The sequence below is a fragment of the Lepisosteus platostomus genome, chromosome 15 (genome assembly GCF_059453375.1).
Source record: "Lepisosteus platostomus isolate fLepPlt1 chromosome 15, fLepPlt1.hap1, whole genome shotgun sequence".
NCBI lineage: Eukaryota > Metazoa > Chordata > Actinopteri > Semionotiformes > Lepisosteidae > Lepisosteus > Lepisosteus platostomus.
The window spans coordinates 8,175,150-8,199,449 of NC_142625.1; the positions used below are offsets into that span (position 1 = coordinate 8,175,150).

The following is a 24,300-nucleotide window of genomic DNA, read 5'->3' on the forward strand; positions in this document are numbered from 1 at the left end:
TTTCTTATTAATAAGCCTCGCCGCTACAAGGGGGTGAATGGCCTTCTTGATTCAGTTCTCGTGAATCGAGGAAAAAAGGTGTTTGTCGGATTAACATTTCAGTGCTGCGAAGCTGCATGTTGAAAATGCTGCAGCCAGGTTACTAACAGGAACTAGGAAGACAGATCATATCACACTTGTTTTGGCATCACTACACTGGCTACCTGTGTTATTTTGGATAGATTTTAAAACTCTAGTTGGATTAGCATCATCATATGTTCTACACCGTTCACTCAGATCATGTAGTGCTGATCTTAATTCAGCTTAATGTATATAGAATGAAACAAGACCACCAGTACATATTCGACAGGCAGCTTCAGTGAGCAGTTTTATGAAGCAGCTCAATACACACTCACACTTTTAAAAATTTAGCTTTTAGATAATATTTATCTTATTGCTTGTTGTTTTTTAATAATATTTTTATTTTTCTATTTTATTTTATGTTGATATGTTACACTGACATTTTATTCAATTTAATCACATTTTTACCTTTTCATTTTGCATCATTACACTTTTTATTTTCATTCCTTGTCTTTACTCTCTATTTTTGTATTTCCTATTGCAATTATTATTGTCATTTTCTTTTATGTATAGCTAAAAGAACCTGCTTCTGAGAGAGCGAGTTTTACTCACTGTTTATTGCTTGAGCACAACCTGCAAAGGGGGTGGTTCCAACACAGTGGGTGTGTAAAATACTGAAGTCCATTATGGACAACAATAAACAATCCCAAACAAACCATTCCAAAAAGCTGTCTAATTGTGTTGTGCTTGGTGTTGTGACATATTTGTGTGTGGTCCCCTGTACACCCTGGTGTGTGAGAGAGGGAGCTCTCCTCTTATGCATCTGCTTGAGGAGCTGTGCACCTGGAAATAAAGGAGCATTTCCACGCAAGGAACCGGCAGGTAGTCCTCAAGGCAGTTAGCACTGCTCTCTCACATCTGTCCTGATGTGATAGGTCCTGGGTTTGAATCTGTACTGGGTGGCAGTGTATGTGGAATGTTGATGGTTGTGTTCTTGTTTCCTCCTACATTTTCAAAGACATGATAGCTAGCTTATCTAAAGTATCTAAAGCATGTGATTTCACATCCATGGTACTTTCCTGAAGAGTTTCCTCACAGCAAATTACCTTGATATGGGCCATGTACAGTATATGTGTGAAACTGGAGTGATACTGCGAAGCAGTGGTACTCCAGTATCATGCATGTACATGACCCCTTGGGTAATTTCAAGACTTTCCAAACAGCATCATACATATTTTGTAATCTCATTACTCCTCCCTTCACTCATTTCTCTCAATCACTGGTTTGTGCTGGAGCTCACCTTTAAATTTGGGATTGGTATGTCAGCTCTATTTGTGACAAGACAAATGCTTAAATATTGAATTGAGTATGAAATGTTGAATAACAACAGTGCAGTGATTTGAGAGCTTTAATTTACTGTAAGAATTAGAAATTGGAACAGTAAATTGCGAGAGTACTTTGATAACTGTTAGGAATTGTCATGGTTGTCATTTCTCTGCTAGAGGGCGCTCCTACCTTTTTTGTAACGATTTTAGTTTTAGTACTGTCAGCTGTGTTTCCTCGCTTTTTTTGTTATATAAGCCCTGCGTCTCCGTAGTTCTGGACTCAGCATTGGAAGACGGACGTCTGAAGGCCCACCTACCACCGGGTTCAGGAGCAGTCTGAGGGCAAGGCCTTATTCCCAGACGTCCCGACCTCCGAGCACCTAGTCCCGTTATGTCTTCATCTCAGATGGATCTCCCGGCTTTTGGATTTCGGACTGCTCCCTGACTCTCCATTTTGGACTTTTCTGGATTTGGTTGCCTGCACTCGACCCCCCAGTCACCGCCCCCTATTTGTCAACCCGACCCAACCCTGCTGTGTCATCCCCTGACATCCTTCTCCAGACACTTCCGGATTATACCGTCACGCATAGGGTCTTAATTGCACACTCCACGGGAGACTGTTGAAATGGAAATCTAATAAGTAAATTGATTCTTAAAATGTAGATAGCTTTAGGAAAACATATAACAAGGATGTAACTGCTGTGCTATGTGCAGATTTTTAGAAGACAGTGTGTCAACAAATTACGCACTGTCTAGGTTACTTTTAGAAGACAGTTTATCAACACAGTATGTACTGTCTGGGTTATTAGATTAGCCGAAGGTAACTGATAAGCTTTGCAAAAAGTATATTGGTGCTTCTTCTTTCGTTTTTATGATGTCATCTGTTTTGTCCTAAGGAAAGGAGAAGCAGCTGGATACTTAGAACAAAGTGTGATTGCACCCAACTCGTCAAGGGCATGGGATGTTTTAATAATGTTTATCTCTGCTGCTTGAAGAAGAGAGTATGAGAAACTATTTGAATAACTGCTCTTCTTTGCTTAAAGCAGAAACCTATAAGGAATGGAACATTACTGCTTTGCCTGTCCTTGAAGTGTTGCATCAGCTTAAAAAAGATATAAAACAAGGGCTCTCACTGCTTGTTTTTGAATCAGCTTTCACTTCTCTGCACAGACGGGGTGATGGCTTTTTCCCATATTGCAATATGAATAAAGACCTTACTGAGTGAATGAGAATACCTCTCCTGGCTCTTCTTCGATAACATTCCACAACACTGACCAGGCTCCCGTGAAAGGAATTAATAAAACATAATAATTTCACACATGGATTATAAATGTATGAAATACAATTTATTGATATAACATGAAAACATGCTTAAGAAACATCAAATGCAATAGAATGGTCTGCTGTGAACTTGAAAAGTTGATAATTCACCAAGGATTTCAAAGATCTGAGTTAATAATTTGACATTAACATACATCAACTATAAAGTGTTACAATGTACCCCATAGGTTTTGTCTCATAGAATTATATCACATCCATATTCTCACATACAAGTAATTATATACATTTACTTTCATGGACTAAACAATCAAACATGTTTGAAATAATTGTCCGTAAACATAAGGCATGACATGCAAGACAGTGATGGGAGAATAGGTTTGTCCCGGCTGTAGCTTTTATTGAATATACTGTAGTTGGATACTCAGACTGTTGAAAAAAAAGTCCAAATGGCTTCATGACTTGATCGGGTAAAGATAACAGTAGGTTTGCGAACACAAGATTTCTTCTGTTTCAGAAAGATTATCTTCGGCAGAATTCTGTACTTCCGTGGCTGCTTGCAGTTACATGTTGGTAAAGTCAGATTGCGGGATAAGTTGCAGAGAAAGAGTTGGAGCACTCTTAAGAAGAGGGACTTACGGTCATGACAATGGAATCCACCTGCACCAAATACCCAATAAAGCTCATCACTCGAAGAACACAATCCCAACTGTAAAGCATAGTTTAACACTCTGAGAGTAAGGTTGGCACAACTGACGAATCTGCATCTTGCCTATATCCCACCAGTGCAACAGGCCTACTGGACAGATGGAGCACTGCTTAAGTGAGCTCAAGTTATGGCTTTGGTAAGAGCAACTTAGCCTGGCCAGAAAGAGAGTTCCTACGTACAGCATCTCTCATTCTCTTGAAAGCATCTCTTTATGTCAGAGAGGTGACACAAGCATCCTCACAGCTCCCTTGCCAACTGTCCATATGGGTCCATACGATTCCAAACTAGCAAAGGAACAAGTAAACATTTATTCCATATTGAAAAGAGAAGAAAAGAAACACAATGTTTCAGCTGTGGAGCCTTCTTTGGGTGTGAGAGAGAGGAAAATAAACAGCTGATAAAACATGGGAGAACAGCTGCTGATTTTCCTCTCTCTCACACACCCGAAGAAGGCTCCACAGCCAAAATGTTGTGTTTCTTTTCTTTTTTTTTCAGAATGGAATAAACCTTTACTTGTTTCTGACGCAGCTACCTTCTTGAATGATTCCAAATGAGTGCCACACTCCATGCAGTTAAAGTAATGTCTAACAAAAACATTTACCTGGCTGGCAAGTCACCAGCACATTTCCTAGGTTTTCTAGTACAAACTCTAACCTTCATTCCACACTATTGGTGGGCCTATAGATGTTCATAAAAACAAAAGAGTTTGTATCCAGAGCTGCTCACATGAGCAAGATGTGACCCTTCCTGACCTAATCAACAGCAAGAGAGAGAGTCCTGAGCCCTACTGAAAAAAAGCTCTGCTACTGCTGCACTCAAAGGAGCATGAAATGAAAAATTATTATTGCCAAGCAATAATATTTTCGCTGTTGGTGTGGGTGTCCTGCAGGAAAGTTACTGGCAGGTTTTTGTCTTTGATAATCTTCAACACACCAGCTCTTCTGGAGGTGTCTCAACACCTGATAGCACATAAACTCCCAACCCTGTGACCACTGGAACTACAGCTAACTATAACGGCACCACATAAGTACAGATAGAAAGAGAAAGACGGGACTTGCTAGTTTTAGATGTGTTCTGCAGCCCTGTCTTAATCTTACAGAGGACATTTTTATGGCACCATCTTTCTTGGTTACTGAAAACTTGTAACAAAGAGGTGTTTAACAGACACATTCATGAGGTGTTTAACAGACAATCCCCATTCCCCTTAGTCTTCTGGAGAAGATTTCCGATTTTCTGGAGTCTATCTGGACATGGAACCTGGGGAACCAGCTGTGGCAGCAATGACACTCCAGCACATCTGAACTTTCTGCTCCTCAGCAGGCAGCAGAGCTACCTAACACCACCTAACACCAACTTCTCTGTTTCTACTGCATCTCCCCACACTGTCTTTCTACACTCTGTATTATTGCCTGTTCTTCCTTTTCTGCTTCGCCTCCAGAATGACACGATGTACTGCCGCACCCTACAATCCAGTGGGACCCACTTGTTCTGGGATGTGACCTGGCTATACTGGAACAACTCCCACTCCAGAAGTTCATTCCTACCAAATGACAGGACATTGGAGAGGGGGGTTGAGATTCAGAAAGGAAGTGAAGGTGCTATTCAAAATAACCCCCTATCCCACCAGGTGTTCTCTGTCTCTGCCTGACCATTATAATCACTGTACTATTGTTAACCTGTCATAGCCTAACATAACCTCCATCTTCAGCCTGGACTCCAGTGATGGTCAGAGTGAAGTCTACAGATTAACATGTATTCCATGTACATGGATTAAAATAAAAACAAAAATCAATTTATATGTATGACTTTCTTACCCTGAACACAGAGGAGCAGTGTCCAAATGCAGAAGGTGATTAAAGCTGTTCTACTGTAGATTCTGTTGCCATGAAGGGCAGCTCTCAGTCATGAAGTGTTAAACTCACAGGGCTATAAACACTCCCAGAGCACTGAAGCATGTGCTGCCAATGTAGGGTGTCTCTTGCATGCAAATTGCCTTCTTTGTTAGAGTAGCACTCCCAGCCAAGGGGAGCTGTGACCACGGATGCTTTGTGTTATTCCTCTCAGCAGAAATGGGCTACATTGAAGTGAGCACTGCCTGAGTAAAGCTCAGGCAAGAGTGTGCTCAACAGAGTCATATCAGAAACTGGACTCCTGGCATTAAACAGTCCACGCTCTCTACCATCAACACATCTGCAAGTATTACTGCTTTAACAAAGACACTGGTTCTGTATTGAAATTGACACAATTTTAAAATTTTCCTACTTTATAAAACACTTATTACATCCACAATGCCCCACCTTTTGTGTTTGTGTCATATACAGATGCAGCCATTCAAAATGCGCGGGCGATACCGCATTATTTTCCGGTGCGCTGTACGCAGTCTACCGCGAGTTACCGGTAAATACCGCTAGTTACCGTAAATTCTCCTATAATACCGCAAGCAAAATAATAGTATCCGGAATTTCCGCAAGGTGGAGCTAATTAAGCTCAACCTCTCATGTTTGGGCTGTCGCCATCAAAGTCTTTAACGAAGACATTACTAATAGTATTAATAATGAATGACCTTGGACAAGCTGTAAGTGTAAACTCAAAGTATTGCCCTGGTCCACATTCTTTTTTTCATTGACCGTCTTTGTAAAAGTAACACCACAGCATTTCGCAATCACGCATTTGTTTCCAATCATGAAAAGTACAGTAATTTTTGAGAATCGATTCACCATGCCTTTCACATGCTCATAAAAGAGATTGATTTAGGAACATAAACATATTACCGTATGCAAACTGTACTGTATACAGTATGTATATGTATATTTAATGTCTTAACTGTGCCCATTTAAGTATTGAATATTCATATGGAATTTTACCACTGAAGGGAAATCTTAGTGCCTAAGCATAAAAAGAATAGGAGCATACTGCAACGCGTGTGAAGGCCATAAACTATATTAATTTTGGAACTTAAACATACAGTATATGGCTGGTCTCGGTATTTTAAAGAAAACATACACACCAGTATTCCATTTCTCCCTAAACATTTTAAGCATATCTTTATGCTTATTAAGCATGTGTTGCTCCAGCAGCGCCAGGTTCTGCGGCAGCCTCTGTTCTGTGGGCGACAGCAGGACCAGGTCATCTGCAAAGAGCAGGAACTCGATTTCTGTAATTAATGCAGATCAGTAAATCTAGGGACAAAACAGTTATTGCGCCCGGCTCCTCAATGGGCTTTGACGTGCTAATGCGTTGGTTTAACAGTCCGGGTGTGGCAATGTTTTTTATTATTGTTATAGAGAAACATGATCAGATTTTCCCCGGTTCAGAAAAAAAGATCTGAAGTACTGTACTGTATACTAGTTTGTCACTCTTCTCATCCCCTCTTTGCTAAATGGCTTTTGAAAAGAGTCACATGAAGAGAGAGGTAAAACAGCCCTACACAGCCCTGTCGCAGTACACGAATATAATTATATCTTATTAATTTCTTTAGATACGCGATTCTTTTAATACAGTCTTTGCTGTGCTCTAGAGGATCCTTGTGATATTTCGAGCTCTGGTTGAATGATAAGTGTCGCAGTTTAAATAATTTTCGTAGTTAGAAATTATGGAACGCTCTGTTAAAAGCAAGGGAGTTTTTATGTCCGTTGCAGTTTTTTTGCAACATGAATATAATTATATCGTTATTAATTTCTTTAGATACACGATTCCATATTATATTCCCTTTTAATCAAATTCTAAAAGTATGCTTGTTGACTCTGGTGTCACGTTAGTTAAAGACTTCGATGCTTAAAATGTTTAGGGAGAAATGGAATACTGGTGTGTATGTTTTCTTTAAAGTACCGAGACCAGCCATATACTGTATGTTTAAGTTCCAAAATTAATATCGTGTATGGCCTTCACACGCGTTACAGTATGCTCCTATTCTTTTTATGCTCAGGTACTAAGATTTCCCTTCAGTGGTAAAATTCCATATAAATATTCAATACTACAACGGGCACAGTAAAGACATTTACTGTAAATCTTTCTAAGACAGACCAACGGACCACTAGTGCCCCTGTCAGTCAACCAATCACGTACCGCGGTACCGCGCGTCATCGTGCGTCACAATGCGCGATGCCGTAGCCAATTACCTCCGGTACGTGTGTGTACCACGCAAGTAGTATAAAGCGACACCTTTCGTCAAACTTTTGACAGGTACCACGTCCCCCTTTTCCAGCCAATGGTCGTCCGCGTTGTTTGGTTGTCCCACTCCCTTGCCATCCAATGGCGTGTTGTTATTTGTGCATGTCCCGCCCCCTCAGGAGCCAATGGTGTGGGTCGGAACTCCCGCCTCCCCCCGGCCGGTCGGTCCGGCGCCTCAGGGTCCCAAAGCCCCAAGGCGGCGCATCCCTCGCTTTAGGTGTGTGAAAGTGTGTATTGGTTTGGAAGGGGACCACGTCTGCCGCGGGGTTGAGTGCGCTCTATTATAACCCTAGGAAATCGGGTAGTTACGGCGGCGCGAGGAGTCTGTTGCGGGCCGCGAGATCCCGGGGTGTGAGCGGCGCCAGCCGCGGCCGGGTGGTCGAGTGGTTGTCCGGCCAGGCTGCTTATACGCTGCACAAGTGGCGAGCTTACGTTTTAAGAGAAACAGGACGCTGGTGTCCGAAATGGACTGGCAGTGGCAGGCCGACTTGGTAGACATGAGAGAACACCACGAGTTCAACAACAGTTTCTGTTACATCTTAATGTGTATAGACATGCTGTCTAAATACGCTTGGGCTGTGCCGCTGAAAACCAAGACTGGAGGGGCCGTGACAGGCGCCTTCCGAAATATACTGCAAGAGGGGCGTGCTCCTAAAAAGCTACAAACGGACGAGGGTAAAGGATTTCTTAACAGGACCTTCCAAAATTTTCTCAAACGTGAGAATATTGAACATTTCATTACGGCCAGCGATGTGAAGGCTAGTGTGGTCGAGAGGTTTAACAGAACTATTAAAACAAAAATGTGGAGGTACCTGACACACAAAAACACCTTTCGATATATCGACGTCCTTTCAGATCTTATTTACGCTTATAACCATAGTTACCACACGACTATTAAACGAACCCCGGCTTCTGTTACGTCCGACAACTCCCTTGAGGTGTGGAGAACGGTTTATGACGAGCACTTTAAGAGAAAACCGTCAAAGTTTTCATTTAATGTGGGTGATCGCGTGCGGGTGTCCAAAATAAAGGGAGTGTTTGAGAAGGGATATGAACAGACCTTCACAGATGAAATTTTCATTGTCAAAGAGCGGACCGCGGCTCTGAGACCCTATTACAAACTGCAGGACTACGCAGGCGACGACATTAAGGGCTCCTTCTATGCCGAAGAGCTACAGAAGATAAACCCAGATGTTGAGAACGTCTACCGCATCCAAATGATTTTAGCAGCCAGGGGTCGTGGCAAAAACAAACAGCTTTTGGTAAAGTGGCGCGGCTGGAGCGATAAATTCAATAGCTGGGTAAAGGCTTCAGAGGTCAGAGACATATAGAGGTGGTGAAAAATGAACCCCAATGGTTTCTATGTGACGCTGGCCAGTAATTCATCCTCAAAGATGTTTCCAAAGAACACTAACGCGTGCTTCACAGAGCATCTGGCAAAGGCGATTGACCTGGACGGGGGCTGGGAAGTGGGCCTGGTCGAGCTGCACTATCCGCATACACTAAACACTTTTGATGAAGACGAAGCTTTTCTGTTCGTCAGCGAGGAGCTCAAGACTATCTGGACCTGTACCTTACCGAGAGGGTACTACAGCAACATCGAGCAGCTCATGCATGAAATGAAACGGGCTGCGGAAAAATCCAAGTTAACGGCTGTAAGTCTTAATTAGCCCATTAGCCGGTCGGTAAGGGTTGTTAGTGATAAACGGTTTGTTATGCAGGTGCGTAACCGCCTGGAGAGGATGTTGGGTTTCAATTCGGGTGTCGCGGGTGTAAAATCTCCGCACCCCGTCGATATGACTGGCGGATTTAACACCATGTATATATACACCGATATCATAGAACACCAGTTAATAGGTGACGTCTACACACTGCTTTTGCGTTGTGTTCCCTTCAGAGGCGTGGATGGTGATTTCGTCACAGTATTGTACGACAAACCCCATTATGTGCCGGTGAGCATCGACCATTTTAACAACATCACTATTGAAATAAAGACGGATCAAAACGAACATGTGTCATTTGCATTTGGAAAGGTCATCGTCAAGCTGCATTTTAGACCTGTGAAAGCGACAAACATCTAAAAGGATGACGGTCATCAAGAGCTACGGGGATCCTTCTCTGTATACGCACTACTACAAACAACAGGCTGGTTATGGATTACCAGGATTTTCAGGGCTACCGGTTCAGTACGGCGCTGGTATCGGGGGTATTTTCAGAGCGCTATTTAGAAAAGCCGTGCCTTTTCTGAAACGCGGGTTTGAAATAGCTAAGCCGCACATGGCATCAGCAGCTAAAAACATCGCCAAAGATGTGGTCAGCAACGTTACGTCATGCCTAAGGTGGCTGCACATCAGCAGGAAGGTTCGGGTCTAGCATACATCTGCAGGGGTGTCAAGAGAAAAAGACAGACATCATCATCTCACCGTCGGGGGCCGCTGAAACCTGATAAAAGAACGGCTAAGTGCAGACAGGCAACTCATAAAAGCTTCAGGACGACCAAGAAGGGCGTGACACACCGCAATCAACGAGACATATTTTAAACATGGCTTTTGTTCACAGCGGGTCTGCAGAATGCGCCAAGTCGGAGCTGGACATATTTCAATTAGTGCCTACCCAAACAAGCGTCGAGAAAAGCTTTTACATTGAAGTTCCACCCCTCACGGCCCTAACGGAAAACGCACCTCTGGAGTTCTACGTCGCAGGCAACGGAGAAGATTATTTAGATTTAAACAGCACCCTGCTCTATTTGACCTGTAAAATAACAGAAGCAGACGGTCGGGACATTGATGCGGCAGCCCGTGTGAGCCTGGTGAATTACCCCATCGCTGCCATCTTCAGCCAGGTTGACATCACCGTAGGAGACCGATTGATTAGCCAGAGCAACAACTGCTATCCTTACAGAGCCTTTATAGAGTCTGTCCTGAACTACAGTGAAGAGACGCTGAAGACGCAGTATTCAACAGGGCTCTTTTACAAAGACACAGCCGGGGAACACGAGTCCACAATTTTGGATGGTCCCAATCAGGGGTTCCGAAAAAGAGCATCATACACGACGCAAAGCCGAAAACTGGAGCTCCTGGGTCACATTCACGCCGACCTGTTTTTTCAGGACAAACTACTACTGAATGGCGTAGACCTGAAAATAAAACTCACGCGCAACAGAGATACTTTCTGCTTAATGAACAACGCCAGAGAACACAAACTGAGCGTACTCTCTGCATCTTTGTTTGTGAAAAGAGTCAGAGTGTCAACCGGGGTCAGACTGGGAGACGCCGAAGCACTCCTGACGGCCAACGCTAAATACCCCATAGACCGCGTACAGATGAAAGTCTTCAGCCTGCCTGCAGGGAGCCGTGTGTGTAACCAAGAAAACCTCTTTCTCGTTCTTGAGGACAGCTAGAAGACCAGAGTCAGACGGACAAAGGTGGGGAGTAGACACATAATAAGCCATATACTGTAGGTACTGAATGAGGATGAGGATTTTGAAGTTGACTCGAAACCTGATAGGTAACCAATGCAAGGACTTGAAAACAGGTGTAATGCATCCCTGATAGGATTCTCGCTGTCATATTCTGAACATATTGAAGATTGCTCCGTGTGGATTTAATTTCCCCAGAAAACAGGATGTGCATGTATTAATTCTAGAAAAAAAAGCCTTTCTTGATTTCTCTAGTTCTTAGTTTCTCTAGTTCCCTTTAAAATAAACTATTATTCCACAATGCAGAGTATTACATGGCCAGTATTTACACATGATATTTGTGATTTAAAGAAATTAACACAAGCAGCTTTTGGGGATTTAAGTGTTGGCTGAGTTATTGCAGGATAAAAGACTAGAGATGTTGGTAAGAAGAAGATAATTTTGGGATAGCTGAGGAATACACTGATAACAAGAACACTTCCTAATGGGGTTAGGCATACTTTTGATGAAGATGATGAAGTTAACAGACTGTATGTTTACATAGATACTGAAATGAGGATTGTATTTTAGATTTTGTGTAGTTGCTAGCATTGAACTGTGTGTTGGATGCACATGAATTGAAGGAATGGGCAAACATAGCTGATGCGGATCCACAGAGCCAGCATATTAAGATGTTTATAATTAGAGGCAATTTGTTTAAATAACTAGGTATGGATACTGATGTGCAAGAGAGGTGGAAAGGCTGTTTCCTTAAGCCAGCACTATAAAATATTTTATTCTCAGTGAGATGCTGCCATTTCATAGTGGGTTTCTAACACTGTGTATAGTTCCATCCACACAGTGCCTTTACTTCCATCCATTTCTAATCTCTTTATCCAGTACAGAGGATTTGGAGCCTATCTCAGTAAGCAACGGACACAAGGCAGAATACACCCTGGACATAGCGCCAGTCCATCACAGGACAGACAGACACAAACACACACACACACCAGGGCCAGTTTTCTCATAAAACCAATTAACTTACCAGTATGTTTTGGAGTGCGAGAGGGAGTCATATCACACATATGGAGAAAAACCATGTAACCCAGAGAGAACATGCAAACCCCACACACACAGGATGGCAGGAATTGAACCTAGGACCCCAGTGCTCCAAGATAGCAATGCTAACCACTTTGCCACCATTATAAATGGATGGATATCTTAGTTATCTTTCTAGTTCACAGGTTTGCATGCATAATTTAATTTTGAAAGCCACTGAGACATCAGGTACTACTGTTGTATTTATGAAAAAGAAAACAAAACAAAAAGCATACTAACAACTGTGCCATCCTACTCTTTAGTTTACAATTTATTATTTATAAACAGTTAAAATTGTTAGCAAAATATTATGAATTATATTTAACCCTATTTTTTCTTTAGTTTTGTATTTAACTTATTATATGATAGTCAGATTTAATGTATATTTGAACAATGAAAATATATTTTTACAAGATGCGGGGGAAAGTGCAACAACTTATTACAGTGCTAAATTTAATATTGATTGCTAATAGTTTATGCTAACACCTAACGTTCTTAATTAGATGTATTTAAAACAGTGAACTAAGTGTAACATACCATTCAGAAATACAATCGAGAATAGTTTTGTGCTGTTTGTATGTTTGTACGTTTCTAAAATATATAACGTAACAAAATTAAAGACGATTAAAATCTGTAATCTTTCCACTTGTAATGTCATTAGACAGAACAAGAAGTTTCTGCTTTGTCTAAGGATGGTATCAAAAAGTAGTCTAAGTGGTGAGAAAGCTGTGCTTAATGATAATTAAGTGACTCAAAAGTAAAAAGAGATGGTTCATATTGCTTGATTAATTTTAAAAACTAAGTTATAAATGCAGACGCGATCGCTGCCATAAGCACTCCAGGTGCACTGCTGCGCTCCACGCCTCCTCCCTCTCTCGGTGCCGCGCCCCTCTCTGACGGAGCGCAGTGGGCGGTACGCTATTTTCAGAGCCTCTGATTGGGAAAAAAAGACCTGCTGATCAGTTTCACACACCAGGAAGAGAAAAGAATGGGATTTTTTCTCTTCGAAACGTGTATTTTAAACGTTTAATTAAGAAGTAAAAACCTTACAGCGTACAAAGATTCTGAGCTGATCACGAGGAAGAAAAATCACTCATTTTTCGCGCATAAAAAGTGGTTTTTAACTCTCGAAACCTGTTTTTATATGTTTTAAAGTCGTGCAATGTCTAAGTTAAGCAGGAACACATCATTATATCTCATTTTTTATGTTTTTTAAAATTTTAAAAATCGTTTGCCCAGCCTACTAAAAAGCACGGGAGGCCACACAACCTGTACATAAAGATGAACACCAAACAGCTGGAAGACATTCTAACCCGAGACCGCTACACCCGAGACAGTTTTCTAGGCGTGTTACCCAGTGATGCCCTACCACGCGAGAGACTGGCGCGGCGCCCGTTGTGTTTAATAGTTAATACTCACCCACACGACCGCCCCGGTGAACACTGGCTGGCTATTTACTTACCCGACGACGAGGGCGCAGAATGTTTCGACTCCTACGGATTTTCACCCGAAGCCTTTTTCTTTCCCAAGAACATTATTGATTTCTTAAACAGAAATGCTAACTCCATATTTTACAACAACAGACAATTGCAAGATTCTTTTGCAGTGACCTGCGGTCTACATTGCGTCTTTTTCCTATACCACAGATGTAAAGGTTTATCTTTTAGAAACATTTTAGGACTTTATTCTACGAATGCAATCCAGAATGACCGCCTGGTGGAAATGTTTCTGAAAAACCGACGTCGTGTGAGACGGAGACCCCTGTACCCTTTCAAGCCCTTTGAAAATCCGAATGTTCAATTATGCGGGTGTTTACGACAATTTAAAACGTCATAAATGTTAATCGACCGTCTAAAATAAAAATGAAATCGAACCATTTCGACTTCTGTGTGGTTATTATTTAAAAAGAACACAAAACATGAATTAAAATCAACACAATATTTTTATTATACATTCGCTGTTATAGCGCTCAAGCTTTTTTTAATACATGTTACAGCCAAGCCATTTTTAACCATATTGCGCACGCTTTTTAATATACATTTCAAGTCATTTAACACAAACACACATACCCAGAGAAAAAATGTTACAAAGACAACCATGTGGGTCTAGGTATTAATGATCGTCTCCTTTCAGCGGTTATCTTAGAGACCGGGTCCACCGGCGACAACTCTACCGGTTGTTTTAAAGTTTTGACCGACACGGCACACCCCAGCGGGGCAGCCTTGAGTTTTTCAAGTAGCTCTCGGTTACCAGCGTTGGCTACCAAGGTGCCCGGCACGTTGATTTCTGCCATAGCCTCCATGAACACATCCCAACCTTTTGGCTTCTTACCGACAGCAACTGCTTGCTGCTGCGTGAGAGCCCTGACAAGATCAATCATGTGAGAGCCCTCAACGGGTACCCCCTTGTACACAAATTCCCCCTTTTCATTCCAGGCTATTAATGGTTCATTGCGGGCCATGGTCTTTAACAATATCTCGGCATTTCTCCGGAACCGCTGAGACACCCTGTCCAAAATATACCCAAAGTCAGCGTCGCTCGATGACGGCGGTTGTGCTAACGTGGGTGATAGTTTGGTGGGTGCATTTTCCGGAAGTACAACGGTTAAAGTCCCCTTTTCGGAAGTCTCCTGGCGTACTAATGTCAAATACCGTTGTAACACCTGGCTGTACAATTTCACTTTTTCATATTCGGCCAGATGCGAGTTCTGAAGAATGTCACGCATTTCATCATCCAGCCGACGGGTTGTTATTTTTCTTACATTGCTTTCGAACCCAGACCGCTCTCGGAGTCGATCGAGCTGTTTCTGAGGTACCAGGTACATTTTTTCAGCGTGCTCCATTATTGACGTTGTAGAAGCCCCGTAATCAGCGGTACTGCAATACTCAACAGGGTCCCGATAAAACCACCGGACTGGTTCACCAAGAGCCTCTTTCTTTTAAGAGAAAAACCCTTTCGACTCAAAGTCTTTATAAGCTTACGCTTTCTCTTCAGGGTCCCAAACTGCTTAGCAGATAACGGTATGTTCCCTTTCAAGGTATTCAAGGCGATTTCAGCTATGGCCTGTACAAGATCATTTGTAGCCCCACAGAGAATAGCTTTCCGCTGCTTGGGAGGTGCTTTTACCAGAAAATTTAAGAGAGTCAGGTTTCTCCGAACGCGTGAAGACATGACGACGCCCCAAACGTGTTTTTTCGACTGAGTCTGTGGTTGCGAGATCACCGACTTTTAGATTTTTTAAATACATAAGCCGTGGGTACATCTGGGGGGAAAAGACCAGTTCGCAAGCGATAGTCATCTGGGGTGTCAGCATTTAAATCCACCAACAAGTAACCGAAAGGTTTTTTAGTAGCGTCATCGAACACTTCCATAAAAAATTTGGCTTTACCGGGGTACATCTGCCGGGACAGGGTTGTAATCTGTAGTTTATCTCTAGGGTTTTTAAACAGCACCATGTACTTTGTATTTAACATGATGGTTCTACTTTTCCGACCTTGACAAAACACATTTTGGACGATATACATGATGCTGAGGTTTCGGTGGTGTACGTATTTGGTAAAAACTTTTTCTATCTCATTATTTTCACACGCAGACTCCATCAAATCATCAACTATAATCAAATTTACTCTACCCGGCGGCAGTAGCTGGTCGTCGAAAAACGACATCGGTAGTCCTTCTATAAACTGAATGTATGGAAATTTCACAAGCAACTCAGCGTATAGAGGTTGCCAGCAGCTGTAACACCAGACTATGTTTTCGGGTTTACGAGTCATAACGGTATCACCGCTCTCCAAGAGCTGTTTTATAAAATAACTTTTACCGCAATTCGAGGGTCCGGACAAAATGCATGAAAAAGGGTGTTTTAACCTGACATCCATCGTGTTAATATCCGTAGGGCAACGGTCAAATTTTCTTGCAGCACCCGCTTGTCGTACACCACCTTCTGGGTTTTCTTTAAGGTCTCTTAACTCTCTCTGTAAGTTAAACACACTTCCCCTGCATTCTTCATACCAAACCAAAAACTCGGCTTTCTCACTCGGCAGCATGTAGTTAACGCCGTAAAGTTCTGGCGGCGGCATCGGTCCGACATAATTTTGGTTTTCTGAAGTGTTCATCAAGTGTGGAAAATGACCCTTACCCCCGGGGAACCCCATGGCGGCCGGCAGTTTGCTTAATTTCATAGGCAGAAAGTTTAAAGAATCGATAAATCTGATGTTCAGAGCTTTTACGGTCATGCACATTATCTTACCACCCTGATTAATTAGTTCAACGTCCATCTTTTCAGCTAACAACTGTCTGATCACTAGGTAATTGTCATATCCCTTGCCATTGTGCGATATGAACGTATGGTTTTTGAAACGTCTATCGATAAATTTACACAAAATCCTTTAGACAAGTTTCACCATAAAATTCCCAGCTTCGTTTATTGTCAATATGAAGGGCGTGGACGTAATTTGGTATGTGTGTCCCCGTTTCTTGCATGCATTCAAAGTAAAAAAAAATGTACTTGTTTGAAATTTTGGGGTTGTCCAAAGGCGGTATGTAGCACAAATGTGTGTCTGGGGTGTCAATCACGTTGTTACAACGCGAGCACAGTTTCTCTTTACATTTGTGACTTGCGAGGTTATAAACCCCACATTTCTCACAAAAGACCCTGCGCTCACACTTACTCACACCCATCGCCGCATTCCGCAAGTGTCTCGCCAAACACTGAGAGATACGACAAAAGACCTTACAAGCCGGGCAATTCTGAATTTCTGCATCAATTTCGCAACACTGGGGATCTAAACAGGTTTTACAAGCTTTAACACAGGCGTGTGCGTTCTTGTGGCTATACGCCGCATGGCAGTTAGTGCAAAAATACGCCGCCCCCACAAAAGCTTTAATATTTAAAACCCCATAAAAATGCTCTTCATGCAGTAGAACAAAAAGTATTTTAGAATTTGGTGGTGTGGGCCCCGTTGTAAAGTATTTCCAATCACCCTGGTCGTGGTACAAAATTTTAATGACCACCTTTAAATGTTTTTCAAAAGCGGTAATGTCTGACAAACTAATTTTCCGATTCTCTGGAAAACCCAACTCTTTGTGCATTCGTTTAGCGCCCTGTAACATTTCCCCATCGGTACAACCTTCATTCAACAAACCGTACACACACCCGGCGAAACACAGATTACCGCCCGTGTAATGTAAGTCGATAAGGTGCGCTTTTTTCTGAGCAATTACCCGGCTGTACAGAACGGATTTAAATCTTCGGCGGGCACCCCCCTGCATATTCCTAACTATCGTCACCACTAATCGGAGGCTGTCATCGGTGAGAACCTCTGTGTGGCTCTGTAAGAGATCTGAGATGTGGCTTAAAAAATCGGCAGCATTTAATTCTCCGGGGTGTCTCCTGCGTGAGAACAAGGGTTTGTTAAAACCACCCGCAGTCAAACGCAGCTGTACAAAATCATTCCCCCCGATGTTTGGAGAACGTTCATCCAATATTCTCTGGACTGCACCATGCACAGCATCTATAGCCTGTACATACGAGGTTATTCTGTCGAGATTAACAAAACGAAATTCTTCGTGGTGCTCTGTTGCTCTAAAATTATTATAAGACCTGTTATAACTACGTATACGCTCCAGGAAAACTAAGGGGTCTCTATTCGCCACTGCACCGCCACCAACCTGATTCAGATCGTTCAGTACAACCGGTTCTCGGTTACTGACATCCTGTTCTGCTACAACACCCTCGGGCCTTAAGTTATTTTCTACCACTGCATTCTCATTGCGTGGTTCGGGCGGCCCTTGGGAAATCTGATGCCTCTCTCTGAATCTTTGACGACGCAACAAACATGCTTTTGCCAGTTCAATTCTTTTATTTATGTACAAACGCTTGCTGTTGGCAAGCGGTCGGTCTTTTAAACACTTTTTAGACCGCATGTTTAGTCATTTATCCCGGTGGGTCTTCACCATTGCTCCATGAAATAGCATTACGAGGTAGCGAAATCCAAAGGTTAGATCGACATCCTCTTTAGAAAAAACGTCTAAGAGGCTAGCGGTGTAAACCTGAATCGTTTTTGGAAACACTGCATGTGCACTTGCTAAAGCCTCTCTTAGATTCTCTAAATACCGCTTTTTATCCACCTCACTAGTGCCCACCTTTGATACTAAGTCTACAATATACCGCACTGAGTCTCCCACATCACCAAGCACCAAGTCTTTAGGCGCATTATGATTTCTCTCCGCAGGCTTGACACGTCTGGTTTTGGTCAGCGTCTTAACAGCCGTCTCCGATGCAGTCACCACCTTAGGGTCCGACGTTTCCGCCACATTTGTTTCGCCGCTCGTCGATACAGCTGCTGTGTGAAAAAATAAAAGACTTTTTATTACCACGCCAATGCTCCACATTTCAAAATCAGAAAACTACACGGTGATAAAAATAAAAGACTTTTCAACACAACAATCAATGAAATCTAAACTGTCAAAATCAGAAAACTACGATAACTATGATAAAAACGCCACACATGTGGCGCATCCTTACACACAGGGCTGCGGGTGAATGGAACAAGTTACCCGGACATGTTGTTACACTGGTTTCCTTTACGGCTGTGGTGGCGCTACTGGGTCAAGCGGCGTGGTTAACGGCCTATAGACCCTCGCACAGACCAGTCACTTTTAACTTTAAAAGCTAAGCAGTTTTAAAATAAGGTTTTTTAACACTCCCAAACAGAAAACTACGCGAAGTAGGATCTTTCAGCGAATTAACATCCTAACAAAAGAAGTAACGTTTGCCGTAAGTGGATCATAACACATCTTGACCACGCTTAAATTATATTAACCTTTGCTTGTTGATTTCAGACGTTTTGAGCTCGTTGACCCAGTTAACGTGTTGACTTGTCGCAGTTTATTTTTTGAAGGTCCGGGGTCTGCACGGAGTGGGAAAATACCATTAGCGAAAGAACTCATCACCGCAAATTACCAAGGTGGTTTAAATGGCCATGCTAAAAGAATGTTTTATATAATACCGACCTCTTCTCTCAGGCGATCTGATAATATGTCCCGCACCCTCTGGTATGACGTGAACATCTGCATGTGTCTCCACAAGGTTTTGCGGTGGGATTGTAAACCCCAAACGAGGTTTTTTAAATGTGTAGCGACTTGTCCCTTCGCCCGCGTCTGCAGAATAGACACATACGAGTTTTGGTGTGGAGTATATACCCCGGTGTCTTTAAGACTCACATGGCCGTAAAGCGTTATTCAAAACATTGTCGTAATTACTCACCAGTGTTGGGGTGCGCGGTAACTGGCCTTTTTACAGCTGTGGTTTTCGGGGCTAATGGAAATGAATGGATACACATAGTCACGACCACATTATGGAACAACTCCCTGGTAATTCCATTATAATAATTCAATATTGTCTAGTATACAAATATTATACAACGTTTTGTAACTATAGCAAACATGAGACATGCACCGTGACGTTGTAATTGTCTCACAAAAAGCCGGATATACATACCGCTGGAATTCGTGGAGTCCTGGTCTTCGTCTATCAAGTCGAGCAGTGTTAAGCCTGTAAATAGAATATCTTCAGACTGTTGAAATTGATCGGCGTGATCCATTCTGACGAGTTAGGCGATAACGTGAGACTGTAAGAAATGGAATGCAGCCAAAACTTCGCCTGTTAAACCACTGGTACTTATACACAAACCGATAAACTCTTCTAAGAAACCCCCCACATAAAACCATTAATCTTCGGTATCGTTGGGGGTGCACGTACTGGGCTGTAGAAATTATTTTAAGAAACATTTTAGAAAACGTTTTAGACCGTTATAATGTTAAAATCTATATTATTTTAAGGCATACAACGGTGTCTAAATTTCATAGCTGTTAAACGTGGTGAAAATGTGCCGCGGTGTCTGTGTTTGATTCACCAACAGGCCGCTAAGAATATTATCAAACAAAATGTTTTTCATTAATGCTATAAGAAAATGTATCTGTTCTTTATAGGGACGTGTTCACAAACCAAGCTTGACGTTTTGAGGTTTTATTTTTTAATAATGTTAAGAACATTTTTGCGTGAAATACATGGTGTGCTTGTAAATTAGAAAACTTTACATGAATTTAAAATGTTTGTAAACTTTCCCTGGGGGTTTCTCCCACCACTCTGCATTCCAGAGCCTTTAACTAACCCCCACACACCGCCCGTCTCCAACAACATCACAAATTATCTCTACTGGGAAACAATTTTAGAACATTAGGACCAATCCGTTAAAGTATGAAAAACAACAACCCATCATTTGTTGCCTGTTAATACCTTAAAGACTTTTACGCTTGCGACGTGTGGAAATTTATCTCAAACTTTCGAAAAAGCTGTCGCAAATGTGATATTAAAAATAAACTGTGTCTTATTACATTATTTTAAAAACTTTAAGACCAACCCCGTGTGTTTAAAATTTATTTTCTGGGGAAACACATCATTTGTGTTTGTGTTGCGTGTTAAAACTTTAAAACTTATAAACTGATCTGTGAATACTTTTCGCTCTCGATTAATTGGGGGGAGGGGGGGGTCATCACAACCATTGTTGTGATGCGTTTTAAAGCATCACAACCAATTGAAAAATGTCTTGTGTTATGTAGGCGTGTTACACCATTGGCGCATATTCTTAAACGCTCCGGCCCGACAGGGTCGCAGTGCGTGCTTGGAGCTGTCAGACACCGCAGAGGTGCTGAGATGGCTTCTTTGTGTGAAGAAACAACGGGGTCCGCTACTCTACAAAGTGAAGAGGTAGGTGGCTAAAATATTTTTTCTGATCGTGCTTGTATGGGTGCTTAGCGTATGTCATTTTAATACTTGGTCTTCTTTTTAGCAAAACCCGACCCCACCCTCTGCACCCTGTGACAGCTGCGGGGGTGTGAGTTCAGCTGGGGTACCAGATGTTGAAGAACTGCCGGGTGCTAGCGATGATACCACGCTACAAATGGTAAATATTAACGAAAAACCTTAGCTCAAAAGCGCGTTAAATGCTCGATATTTTAGGTACAAAGCATGTCTATTTTGTTAAGCCTTCCTTTTCTTTTTCCTTTAATAGAATAAAGAGGATGTGGACGGGTCAATCTTCAGCCTACCGGCACAAGTGAATGTCTCGTGTCTATGCTTGTGTGTTCGCCCAAATGTTAATAAAGCTGATGCCTATGTCCCTAATGAGCCCGATGTTATGCCCCAGATTGTGAAAGCAGTAGTTTATTGCATCTTCAAACACTGTTTAAAGGGGGTCCTGGTTGATGACTGCCCGGCCTGTTTGATTGACCATCCCGGGCAGCGGGGTCACACAAGCCTGTCTGGCGGCTACACAGATGGGTCTGAAGACGTGACGTTTGCCGCTTTAGAAATTTATAAGTCTCTCAGTTTAGCCCGAATTTTATCGGCTGTTCTGTACACCGCCCGGTGTCTGGGTTCGTACACCATTACAAATGACACTGAGTGGCGCATAAAACAGTTGCCAAAAAATATAATTGAGGACCGCTCCCCATACGAGCATGTACACATCACACTTGAACAGCTGGATGAAAAATTAGTAGAAGTGACTTTTGATGAGTTGCAAAAGAAACACTATTCTTATTTTTACAGACGCAAAAAAAAAGATCTGTGTAAAATGTGCATACAGATTTCACTCTGTTTTACAGACCCGGGTGTGCCATCGTCCGAAGAATGAAGAATTTCGAATGTATATGTCTGAATTCTTACAAAGAGTGCTTTACACACTTCTCTCTACAAAGCTTGATATGCAAAACAAAGAGTCGAATGCTAATGTCCTTAAATTTGTTAAAGAGATAGATGTGTATGTCAAGAACTTGAGTGAAATTATTGCGGATCTGATGTTTTCAGATCAGAAAAGGAAGCCTGGGGGGTTCTACAGTGTGTATTCCAAAATACAGTGTGTTTTGCACAGAACCTGTGGTAACACCATCCCGCTGATTACGCAGGCAAATTTTTTTGCCCTGCTAGATCGGATCGCCCAGTGTGGTTTGCATGGCTTTAGACACGGGGAGCGGAAGGGGGTTATGAATGTTTTTTCAGATGCCGCAAAGTTTCTCAGCAATGTTGGGGTGGTGGTTACGTGTACCGAACTAATTTTCCGCACCAACATTTAATTGTTGAATGCAAACAGGAGCCGGTAATGCATGTGTGCTGCGTTGTTTCAGTGTTTGAAAACCCCCTGTTGAAATAAAGCGGTTCACATTTCACATACTTGCAAACTGGAGTCTGTAACTTGTGTAAAAAGTGCTGCTGCGCTGTTTCGGTGTTTGAAAACCCACTGTTGAAATAAAGCGGTTCACGTTTCACATGGCATTTGTCCTGCGAATTCTTTCCGTGAGATTTTACGCAGTCAGTGTATGTGTGTGTGTGTGCTTGCACCCCTGCTGCTTTTGAGACTCGGCTTGTGCAGCGTATAAGCAGCCTGGCCGGACAACCACTTGGCCACCCGGCCGCGGCTGGCGCCACTCACACCCCGGGATCTCGAGGCCCGCAACAGACTCCCCGCGCCGCCGTAACTACCCGATTTCCTAGGGTTATAATAGAGCGCACTCAACCCCGCGGCAGACATGGTCCCCTTCCAAACCAATACACACTTTCACACACCTAAAGCGAGGGATGCGCCGCCTTGGGGCTTTGGGACCCTGAGGCGCCGGACCGACCGGCCAGGGGGAGGCGGGAGTTCCGACCCACACCATTGGCTCCTGAGGGGGCGGGACATGCACAAATAACAACACGCCATTGGATGGCAAGGGGGCGGGACAACAAAACAACGCGGACGACCATTGGCTGGAAAAGGGGGGCGTGGTACCTGTCAAAAGTTTGACGAAAGGTGTCGCTTAATACTACGCGTGCACTTTGAATGGCTGCATCTGTACTGTATATACTGTAGCACAGGGAGTGGAAAATAAAACCCACAGTGGGATAAAAAGAAATCTCTAGCAGTTACTCTCTCCAAGCAATGAGTTTGTTTTACAATAACTATAACATGTCATGTCTCTAAACTGTCATGGGCTGGAATCCTGTTGTCATGGATCTGTCATCAAATATGGTGGGTTTCATCATTTGTGCTGTTTGCAGAGGGGGGCAACTTCACTGACCTTGATTTTTCTATTTCCGGTCTAATTACTGCTTGTTTCTGGTGGTTTCGTAAGGGGTATCTGATAAAGTATTTGCATATTCAATTACAAATCTAGGCAGTAGTTATATGGCAAAACAGTGTCACTCAGCTATTAGATATCAATATGATGGAATGTGCCTAAATGTTTTTCATTAAAAAATCACACAAACTCTGTTTGTCTTGCCAGCCATGTCTAGTATATGAAAGCTTTACCATTAAGAACAATTGTTTGAAATAGGAGTTATACCAATTTCTGGACAAGGCCAGAGTGTGGACAGATTTCTTCTATACACATAGATAGTTTGAATTGACTAAACAAATTTGAAGAGAAAAAGAATTTGTGTTTCATGGGACCTTGTATTTTATTTTTTATTGATTGTTCTAGTTTGTAGGGTAAGTCAGGTGAAACTGCAGCTCAGTATATGACTGTTTTTTGTAGTGAACCAATAACTTTTGTTATATGATGTACTGTAGCATCAGATTCCACAGCATGACTGAAAAAAAATTTCTTTCTCCCATATGGTTTATTAATGTGAATTTCAGTTTATGTCCTGTGATCTTCACTGTTAAATGTATAAGATTTATATTTCTTTCTCAATAACCTTTTGGATGTTCAATGTTTATATATAAAATCCCCTTTTCTACTCATGATAAACAATATTCACTCCCAAACGTTTACTCTGCATTCTGTTTTTGTAGTTCTATTTAAATTACACATTGCTTAGTGTGGAACAGTAATTATAGGACTTGTGACTGGAAGGTTGTGGGTTTAAATCCTAAAGGAGACACTGCTGTTTAGGTACTTCACCCAAACGGTGTCAGTAAAGTACCCAGCTGTATACATAAAATGTGTGCAAAATCGAGTTTGTTCAGATTAAAGTGTCATCCAGATATTATTTTATCAATACCATGGTTTCTTTCAAGAAACAAGTGGGTGGCATTCTAGAATCAATTAGCTACTAACTGTCAAACATGTTTGTAACCTTTCTTATATTTTGATGATTTCAGTTCATACTTATTTAGCCCTGAAACATTGTATCTATTTTCTCTTCAGCATGGAATAAACCTTTAGTTGTTCCTTTACAGCACAATTCCAATAATAATCAGTTAATTACTTATCAT

At 42.1% G+C, this 24,300-nt stretch overlaps 1 protein-coding gene and 1 long non-coding RNA gene across 5 annotated transcripts; one reads left to right on the forward strand and one right to left on the reverse strand.

Annotated features, from left to right (window-relative positions):
• Window positions 1–17,585: 17,585 nt before the first annotated feature.
• On the reverse strand, window positions 17,586–19,188 carry LOC148647989 (uncharacterized). Its single transcript, XR_015926794.1, has 3 exons — window positions 19,052–19,188; window positions 18,862–18,948; window positions 17,586–18,381 (listed from the first exon to the last, which is right to left on the reverse strand). It is a non-coding gene; the product is annotated as an uncharacterized LOC148647989 (long non-coding RNA).
• On the forward strand, window positions 18,653–22,267 carry LOC148647990 (uncharacterized). 4 transcript variants are annotated; one of them, XR_015926792.1, is made up of 4 exons: window positions 18,653–18,815; window positions 20,660–20,807; window positions 20,890–21,003; window positions 21,112–21,224. XR_015926792.1 is itself a non-coding variant. In XM_088608127.1 (4 exons), exons 1-4 carry the CDS (start codon window positions 19,369–19,371, stop codon window positions 22,172–22,174), a joined length of 726 nt encoding a protein of 241 aa, XP_088464253.1. In that variant the 5' UTR covers window positions 19,328–19,368; the 3' UTR covers window positions 22,175–22,267. The 4 variants fall into 4 exon arrangements, 1 of the variants encoding a protein (XP_088464253.1); XR_015926793.1 differs by having other exon boundaries at window positions 20,707–20,807; XM_088608127.1 differs by lacking the exons at window positions 18,653–18,815; window positions 21,112–21,224 and adding exons at window positions 19,328–19,411; window positions 21,707–22,267 and having other exon boundaries at window positions 20,707–20,807.
• The last annotated feature ends 2,033 nt before the right edge of the window (window positions 22,268–24,300 follow it).

Coding starts and splice junctions, on each gene's coding strand:
- LOC148647990 (XM_088608127.1), top strand. CDS start 19,369: ATGGATACACATAGTCACGACCACATTATGGAACAACTCCCTG. Junction 19,412..20,706: donor CATTATGGAACAACTCCCTG/GTAATTCCATTA, acceptor CCGGCCCGACAG/GGTCGCAGTGCGTGCTTGGA. Junction 21,004..21,706: donor ATGATACCACGCTACAAATG/GTAAATATTAAC, acceptor TCTGTTTTACAG/ACCCGGGTGTGCCATCGTCC.